The sequence below is a fragment of the Gymnoscopelus braueri genome (genome assembly GCF_963280865.1).
Source record: "Gymnoscopelus braueri genome assembly, chromosome: 2".
NCBI lineage: Eukaryota > Metazoa > Chordata > Actinopteri > Myctophiformes > Myctophidae > Gymnoscopelus > Gymnoscopelus braueri.
Genome location: NC_137604.1, coordinates 52,203,614 through 52,212,683, shown reverse-complemented (window position 1 = coordinate 52,212,683; position 9,070 = coordinate 52,203,614). Strand labels below are relative to the sequence as shown.

Sequence of the window (9,070 nt, the reverse complement as noted above, 5' to 3'; positions counted from 1 at the left end):
GCGGCCCATGTCTACACTCAAAAGTGAAGCTGCTCTGTTTTAGCCCTTTCATGGGTCTGTCAACATAACACAGTATCCACTTCTAAAAAATGGCAGCAATGCCCCCAGACTTCCCACAAGTGTTTGCAGCAGCTGTCATATATATCGATTCTCCTATTCAAAAGGTGCCCTTTAACTATTTACAGACAATCCACTCTTTTTTCCCCCCTCTCCTGCTCTCTCTCTCTCTCTCTCTCTCTCTCTCTCTCTCTCTCTCTCTCTCTCTCTCTCTCTCTCTCTCTCTCTCTCTCTCTCTCTCTCTCTCTCTCTCTCTCTCTCTCTCTCTCTCTCTCTCTCTCTCTCTCTCTCTCTCTCTGTCTCTCTCTCTCTCAGACTGTGACAGACATGTTTACATTCACACAGTCCAAGTCCAACACGGTGCGTTGGATTTATAGTTAGAAACCCTACTTACTGACTGAATCTGCTAAAGCGTGAACGTAAGGTTGGTTGATGCTACCGTTAATGGGTAAAAAAACAACAACAACAAAAAAACAACAACAACCACTGTACATCATCTTCCACAAGAGAAGCCCCAGAGTTTACAATGTGTCCATGTTGTGTTTGTTTTTGCAGAGTGCTGGATCACGCTAGCCCTGTTCTTCTCCACCCCAACCAGGTAGTGTTCATTCATCATTACTAATTCATATCCATCTCTGTCTATATACTCTGTCTAGCAGCATGGCTCAACTGTTAAGTCCAGGACTGGCACGTCCCACATCCTGGTCCTGATGAAAGGTTAAGTCCCCTGCCGTCATTGTAAAGATCGTTTTCAAAGAGCACAAGCTCCCCCACGGGGGAAAGGGGGGGAAAGAGCACGTCAAAACTCAGAAGCCGGTGCAATCCTCACAACGTGGTGATTGATTCCCAAATAGCCTAATCCACCGGGGACAGGTGAGGACACCAGACGACTCACGGACAGGAGGGATGGTAAGTTCACAGGACAGGCATTGAAAGTAAATCTCTGTTCCAAGAAAGGTTCAGAAATGCTGAGGGGTGATGAACCAGTTCTGACCCAGAGAGGGGACAAGAGTTTCATCTGTTCTTCCTGGAGCCTGTGTCTTTGACCCGGCTGGTCGTAATGTCACCGTCCTCCTCGACCTCGTCTTGTCCTGGCCCGCCCTCTGCCCAGGGAATGGACAGGTAGCCGTGAGGGTCCGTACCACGCTCCGAGAGGTTGGCTTGGTCCAGCGAGCCTGTGCTGTTGCACTTCTTCACCAGAGAGGGCATCAGAGAGCCCGGGGAGAGCAGCGACGTCAGCGACAAGCTGCTCAGCGTGTCCGACAAATGTTCGCTGTTGTAGGCCTGGCTGCAGCCCTCCTCCACCGCCCCCATCCCCACGTCCTCGTCCGACGGGTCCATGGAGTCCTGTCTGTGGCAGCCGGGGCTGGTGCTGCCCCCGCAGCTGCTCTGGCTCCTCTGGTGCCCCCTGGTGGCGTTGAGGTTGATGCGAGCCTTTACATGTGAGGGACGTTCCTGAGGTCCGCCGGCCGGTCCCTGGGGGTGCATGGGGTGGAGGAGAGGTAAGGGGAGGTCCAGCTCCCGCGACGGCGAGACACTGAAGCTGAGGCCCTCCTCCAGCGTGGTCTGCAGGCTGCCCTCTGAGCTGCCCGTGGCCAGGGAGGAGTCACTGTGGGAGGGGTGCTGGGGCAAGGGGAAAGGTAGTGAGGGCAGAGAAGTGGTGAGTAAGTAAGAGGTATTAAAGAGAGGAAACATTGATGGAAGGCATGCAGGAGAAGAAGGTGACAGATACTGTAATTTAACCAAAGGGGGGCGATCATTGAGACATGTCACATGACCACATCAGGCAAAACAGCTCAGAGCACCTTGGGGCATGTGCTTTAGGTGATCAACACAAGCATGAATGTGATCATCACAGGGGGTAAATATTAAAGTAGTACAAAACCTTGCCTTTCGCTCGATTTGAATCACCCAAAATGCAACATTGCGACTCTGCACCACTAAAAAGTTGAAAAATAATTCTACTTTACACACGCCAAAAAAAAACAGCACGAAGGAAGCTTGTTGCAAGAGAGGAGTGCAGCGCAGGCACACTGTATCATAGGACATTTTATGGTTTTATACTGATGCCTCTCAGCATGATCACCTTCTAAAATGCCTTTTCGATCCAAATGCTGTAAACATTTTATGTAAGCATGGGTGTCCTGAAATGGAGTGGAACCCAGTATTACTGCCATGCTACACTGACTGAGCTCACTGCGGGGGAAACACTAGCAAAAGGAAATGAGAAAATTAGGAGGGACCTGCCTGAGAAAACAGACAAGAGTCACTGCTGTAGTGTTGACCACATTAATTAACCAAATGCTGCAGAGCATTTCTCTAGCAGCAGAGGATCACAGAGGAGCTCAGGCACAGACAAAACAAAACAAACAGGTGACAAAAAATGAATAGAATGAATTTAAAGAAAACTAGAAAAAGTGCTCCTCGGAGCACAGGTCTCCGCCAGGTCAGGTAGGTTATTGTGGCCTCCTGGTGGCGCTATAATAGGCCAATGTTTAAAGGGTACCATTTGTTCTTAGGCCTTGCACGGCAATCGGACACTGCATTCATGGTTTGAGGCATTTTGTGCAACATTTTTTTTTGCTAAATTAGACCTGCTGGTGGCGCTATAACAGGCCAATGTTAAAAGGGTGGCATTTTTTCCTCAACATAGAGTGAATGTGCATGTTGTTGTGTGTTGAATGTGCATTTTGTTCAAAACAAGCCACTACTGCAAACTTTAGATGTCAATCTTAGCCAATGAGGATGGAATATGAAAAATCAAACACATCCGTCTTGATCACATGACTATGGAGATCATGTGTACCGATTTGCGTGAAATTTGGATAAAATCGGAAGGAGTAATATAAAGAAATGTGTTTTACATAAGTCGGCCTCCTGGTGGCGCTATAAAAGGCAGATGGGAAAAATGCAGGGCAAAGGTTTTTCCTTGACCTCTAGGGAGTGCGCATACAAAGTTTTACACAGATCGGTGCAGTTATAGGTAAAAACATGAATCGGCCTGTTATAGCGCCACCATGAGGCTGATTTGAACATTTTCAAGTGGCATTTCTTCCTCGGCATAGTGGAAATATGCGTGCAAAATTTCACCGAAATTGCATGCTGTGTTCATGATTTGAGGCATTTTGTTGAAAATGGAGCACTCCTGCAAACTTTGGAAGCCATTTTTAGCCAATCAGGATGGAATATGAAAAATCTGAAAGACGGGTTTTGTTTAATGACTATAGAGATACTGTGTACCGATTTGCGAGATTTTTGGACAAAATCTGTAGGAGTACTGTCAAAAAATATGTTTTGCACAAATCAGCCTCCTGGTGGCGCTATAAAAGGCCCATGTGAAAAATTTGGGGCAGAAGTTCGGAATTGGCATCCAGGGAGTGTGTGTGCACAGTTTCGCTGCGATCAAGCCAACGGTGGCGGAGATTAGCTGGTGACAGACGGACGGACGGACGGACGGACGGACACACGGACGGACGGACACACGGACGGAGGGTAAAACATACTCTCTCGCCATGCCTTTCGGCCTGGCGGAGACAACAATGCCACACAGTCTCCATAGTTACGCACAATCAGGAATTCGGATAAAAGGGACTGTGGTGATCACTTCAAGTAGAGAAGCAGAAGGCAGTTGGATTTCTCTGTGCGTAGCATATAGGAGGAGGTGGATGGCTTTGGGGACAAAGCTGTGAGGATACTGTACCATGTACTGTATCTTGTCTTGCACCACCTTTGTGATGGCAGTTTTGGGTAAAGAGGTGATTGCATGCCAATATCCTTGCTTCCGTGAGTTATAGTGCTAAAAAAAAAAATCAGCCTTTGCATTAAAGGTAGGGTAAGTGATTTGCAATTATTCAAATAATTGCAAAATGGGTCTATGTTCTGATAGTGCTCGTTACTATAGAGTGTCCTGTCCATATAAAAAGTCTCCATGTCTCTCCAGCTCTTTATAAAACAGAAAATGTATTTTGTAGTTTTTTTTTTTTTTTTGTAGTTTCATTTCCAATTTTATCCAACCAGGACAGAGAACTCAATCAGGATATAGATTAAACAAGTGAAATTGGAAGTTATGACACTAAGAAATGAGCAGACAAAATTTTAACTGGAACACTATACAAATTAAGCTTAAAAATGGGTACTTTCTCCTGATTGGCTGAGATTTTGACACCTACCGAAAAATGTATTTTCTGTTTATTAAAGAGCTGGAGAGACAGGGAGACATCTGTTACTGAACAAACACTCTATAGCAATGATTACTATCAGAATATAGTATTTTAACCTTTTAACAAAATACTTTTTGTTTTAACCAAAAAATATCACTTACCCTACCTTTAATTATTACTGTATTGTTGTATTTAGTGTAGCCTATATTAGCTCTTTGGAAATAATTAGTTAGATTTCCCTCTGTACAGTACTTTTGCTCAGCACTTTATCCGTCTATCTATCTATCCACACACGCACACGCACGTACGCACACACACGCACGCACGCACACGCGCACACACACACACACACACACACACACACACACACACACACACACACACACACACACACACACACACACACACACACACACACACACACACACACACACACACACACACACACACACACACACACACACACATACCTGTGAGCTGAGTGCCCTGCTGTGAGCTGCAGGTGAGCGGAGAGAAGCCCAAGAGGCCAGAGCGGCCAGCCTAGACGGCCCTCTCCCTGAAGGACCACTTCCCTTTCCAGGGCTTCCTGGGTGAACCGCCGAGGCTGGGTGGAAGAAGTCTGCCGGAAGATGGAAGAGAGGCGAGGAGGACCCCTCAACACCATCTGAAACAGAGGCGGTATGCACATTAAGGGAATTTATAAGTCTTTAGCTCAGCTACTGAAGAGTTTTGCCCAAATAGGATAGACAGTATTTGACAAGAAAGAGACACGCACAATCTTTGCTGGCATGGAAGTAAAAATGGAGCATTGCAGTAGTTCAGGCAGGAACGGAAGTCAAGCTGGTCCCATGGTCATACATAGCCTCCAATCACATATGGCCAAGATCCTAATGGTTCAATCTACGCAGTCTATTTAAGCAGACCAACATTCACTCTTAAGCCTGATGTATAGTAGAATGACAGTGACGTGTGCTGAAAATAGCTGATCTAAAAGAGCCTCTAGATCGGCCATGTTTGGTGTGCGACATCGTCACACAACGGAGAATAAATGAGGCATCACATGCTCAACATCTCTCACTGCTACCACTTAATGACAGCTCGCCACTCGCCAGTGATCAAAAATCCTCCACCTCCCCATCCTCTTCCTGTAGTAGCATTTAGATTTTCAGTCAGCGTGTCATTCAATGCAGGTGCATACAGCAGCAGACGAAATTGGACAAGGATGGAGATGGATCGGGCACACACTACGCAAACCAGTGTCAAATACCACCAGACAGGCTCTGACTTGGAACCCTCAAGGGAAGAGAAACAGAGGCTGGACCAAAAACACCTGGTGGCGGGATCGCCAGGCAGACACCAAGAGACTGGGATACACCTGGTCCCAGATAGAAAAGAACGCCAGTGACCAAGAACTCTGGAGGTCCCTTGTCGACAGCCTATATACCCTAGTAAGGGTGTCAGGCATAAGTAAGTAAGGAAGCAATAGCATACAGTATTGTATCATGCTCTTATTTAGGTTCTGCCCTGAGGGTTTCATATGTCAATGTTAAAACTGTTTATCTTTAGGCTCTGCTTCAGAGGGGTTTGTGATGTCTGTCAGAATCTGTGTCATGCTTGCGCAGATTGTTCTGAAGCATCACAGGGGCTGAGCAACACTATCAAATACGATGCAATACAATGCAATACATGTTCATCTTGACGAGAGTGTCTGACTGAACTACAGTAATGATCATGAAAAAGAAATGTTCTGAGGTTTTAAAAACGTTTACCAGCTAAATACAATTATCTATCTTTAATATGATAATGGGTGTGAGAATTATGGGTTTCACTCGTGTTAGGGACTATCCGTGTCAGGGATAGTGTTTTCCAAATGAACTCCTTTCCTTTGCCCTCATGTCTGTTTACTCGGTAATAATGCGTCTCTGAATCTGCTCTGACCCTAGGTGTGTCACTAAAGCTTGCCTTCCCCTGCAAGTCTCGTTGCAACGCTCTGCAACATGACATGCTCTCTCGAACTGCCCTCTTGATCTGACATTGCCACACATTGCTCCATCTGTTCTGGCGGTGACGCTAATGCTTTAAGGTGGAGCTGTGAATGATCATTGTGCCATAACATGTCGTTCATCATCATCGCTGCGTGCGTGCCAGTCTCCATGTCCGCCCCGTCTATCACTGCTCTAATTGTACCGTACGTCAATCAGCGGCGTGAATATGGGCCACGTCCTCTAGAGCTATGACTCATATTGTGTATCTGCCGTGGTGGCAGCCGAGCCATTCAAAAAGGCGCCTCCTATTTAAACGATAGCATCAATGTCACGTCAAAGTCGTGGCGTAATGAAATATTGACGCTTAAATACCGGAGTAAGGAAGGGGATTCACAGTGATAAGCATAACAAGGAATACTAATGGAAATGTTATCCAGAGAGGGATTATCTTAGTATGATTGGATAACATGGTATATATACGGAAATATTGTACGAAGGTGGAAAGGACAATTGATGCTTATTGCTGCCATCCCTAAAATACCCTGGCCAACACTCCAAGCATCCTACACTCTTCTCTCTCCTGGCCCTCCCAACTATGAAATGACCTCCCCCTCAGTCAGGACTGTAGACTCACTCTCAATGTTCCACCGCAGTCTGAAAACTCACCTCTTCAGACTCACCCCCTAACACATCTTTTTGATCGATTCTAGTTATACAATGCAGATGTATGTACATCTTGGTCAGTTCACAACACATCATTCTTTTATTTAGATAGACATACTGTATGCTGTTGCGAAGAATGCTACAAATGTAATTTACATAGCTTGTTGTTTAGACAGATGCTATGTTTACCTAGTATTCTCTTTACTTTGTGGCACTAAATTGTTTTTCTTTGCTCTCACAACATTTACCCTGTGGTTTGTTGACTATAGAGTTCATTTCATGAATAAAGATTGTTGTTGTTGTTGTTGCTCCTGCTGTTGCCATATTTTGAGCAATTTCCAGGCCTGGAAATGATCAAACACATTTACTCTGCAGACTTTTGCAGTGAATTACACCGTACCTCTGAGGTGGACGGGGCTTTGCTGCACCAGATGGAGTTGGGGCCGGACACCGACCTCCATCAGCCCATGGATCCCCTCCTCGCTGCCTGAGGTGGAGGGGTGGAGCTCTCTGTAACCCCCCTGGGACGTTCTGCCTTGTAGCTCCTCTGAACTATGTGAGTCGCTACTGTCCCTCTGGGAGACGGCGAGAGAAAGAGAGAGAGATAGGAGGTAGGAGAGGCAGAGAGGTGTAGTTAGAAAGAGGGAGAACAAACAGTATACAGAGAGAATCAACAATGACTATAACATTCTTAACATGATATCCAGGTGGAATGCTATTCACTGCAGCATTTAATTAATCAAACGAGAGGCCTTTCATGTATCCCATTCCCATTCAGGAGGCACTCTTTTCAGATCCCTTCGCTTTTCCCCCTTGCACAATTCTGATTAATACTGGATTTGGTTTACAAAAAGAAGATAATAGCATCCTTCAAAGTGTTGACTGATGTCAGGGTGATGAAGTGGATCAAATGAATTGAGTTTAATAAAAGCCCGGATGAATCATGGCAGGTGGAACACTGAAGCACTGTGAAGGGAAATCAAGATGAGAGAATGGAATATAAAAAGAGTGTAAACACATGCACACAGATTGTTTTTTTAATTTATTTTTCATACTTTTATCCCACGATTTTTGTAATCCAATCTTTCACCCAGTGCCAATTGCCCAAGCTGTAATCCTGGGCGCTACTCTCCCTCTGCCCGCCTGGGGAGAGCCCGGAACTGAGCTCATGCTTCCTTCAATGCATTGAGGAGTGAGCAGGCCGCTTCTTATCACCTGACAGGGGAGTTTCCCCAGTAGGACGTAGCGCGTGGAAGGAACACGTTATTCCAACCAGTTCCTTTCCCCTACATCAGACTGATCAAGGGGAGGCAGTATAGAGACCAGGATACTGCATGTTTAAAGTGAGGGTACCTACCCTAAGGGACACAGGGAGAACATACAAAATCCACACAGAAAGGCCCTTTCGCCAACCCCACCTAGGCCTAGGCATATGGGCACTGATGACGCAGAGGAGAGAACACTCCCCCCAGCGCCCACAGCATCCCCGGCAGGAATCGAATCCAGCGCTACCGACTGCGCCACCGTGCCCCCACGGATTTTGCAAACTTTAGGGGACATTACATTGGGGACTTACATTAATTCCATATTTCTGCAACTCCAACCCCAATTCCAACCCTATGAAACATCTGTACACTACAATACAATCGGGGACAGCAACTGTGTCCCCAATTTGACTATATTCCTGACATAGGCCACATTTGGGGACAGTTTAAGCACAGCACACGCACAGTTTGCCCACAGAGCAGGAAGTGGCAGAGAGACCCAGGTGTTTTAATCAAGCCATCAAGCATGTGCATAGTGATTAATAACTAGATTAGGAATTAGCAAGATGGAGAGAGACAGATGAGAGGACAGATGTGGTGTGTGTGTGTGTGTGTGTGTGTGTGTGTGTGTGTGTGTGTGTGTGTGTGTGTGTGTGTGTGTGTGTGTGTGTGTGTGTGGGGGTGTGTGTGTGTGTGTGTGTGTGTGTGTGTGTGTGTGTGTGTGTGTGTGTGTGTGTGTGTGTGTGTGTGTGTGTGTGTGTGTGTGTGTGTGTGTGTGTGTGTTATTGTCAGTGTGGTTGTACCTGGCTGTCTCGGACTAGTATCTGGTAGGTGCTGTGTTCATCCAGGCTGAGGTCATCAGGCAGTGCCAGGGATGACGACTTGTCCGACAGCTGCTCTGACATCAGAGATGCTAGCTCCACCTCCGCCAGTTGGATCT

At 46.3% G+C, this 9,070-nt stretch overlaps 1 protein-coding gene across 1 annotated transcript in view; it reads right to left on the bottom strand.

Annotated features, from left to right (window-relative positions):
- Positions 1 to 976: 976 nt before the first annotated feature.
- LOC308096237 (voltage-dependent T-type calcium channel subunit alpha-1I-like) overlaps positions 977 to 9,070 on the bottom strand; it is a gene marked incomplete at its 5' end in the record, with an annotated part of 278,135 nt that continues 270,041 nt past the window's right edge. The window contains 4 exons of the mRNA XM_080443588.1: positions 977 to 1,680; positions 4,688 to 4,881; positions 7,266 to 7,440; positions 8,934 to 9,068. Coding sequence (XP_080299714.1) covers positions 1,072 to 1,680; positions 4,688 to 4,881; positions 7,266 to 7,440; positions 8,934 to 9,068 — 1,113 coding nt within the window. The 3' untranslated portion in view covers positions 977 to 1,071. The remainder of the gene's footprint in view (positions 1,681 to 4,687; positions 4,882 to 7,265; positions 7,441 to 8,933; positions 9,069 to 9,070) is intronic.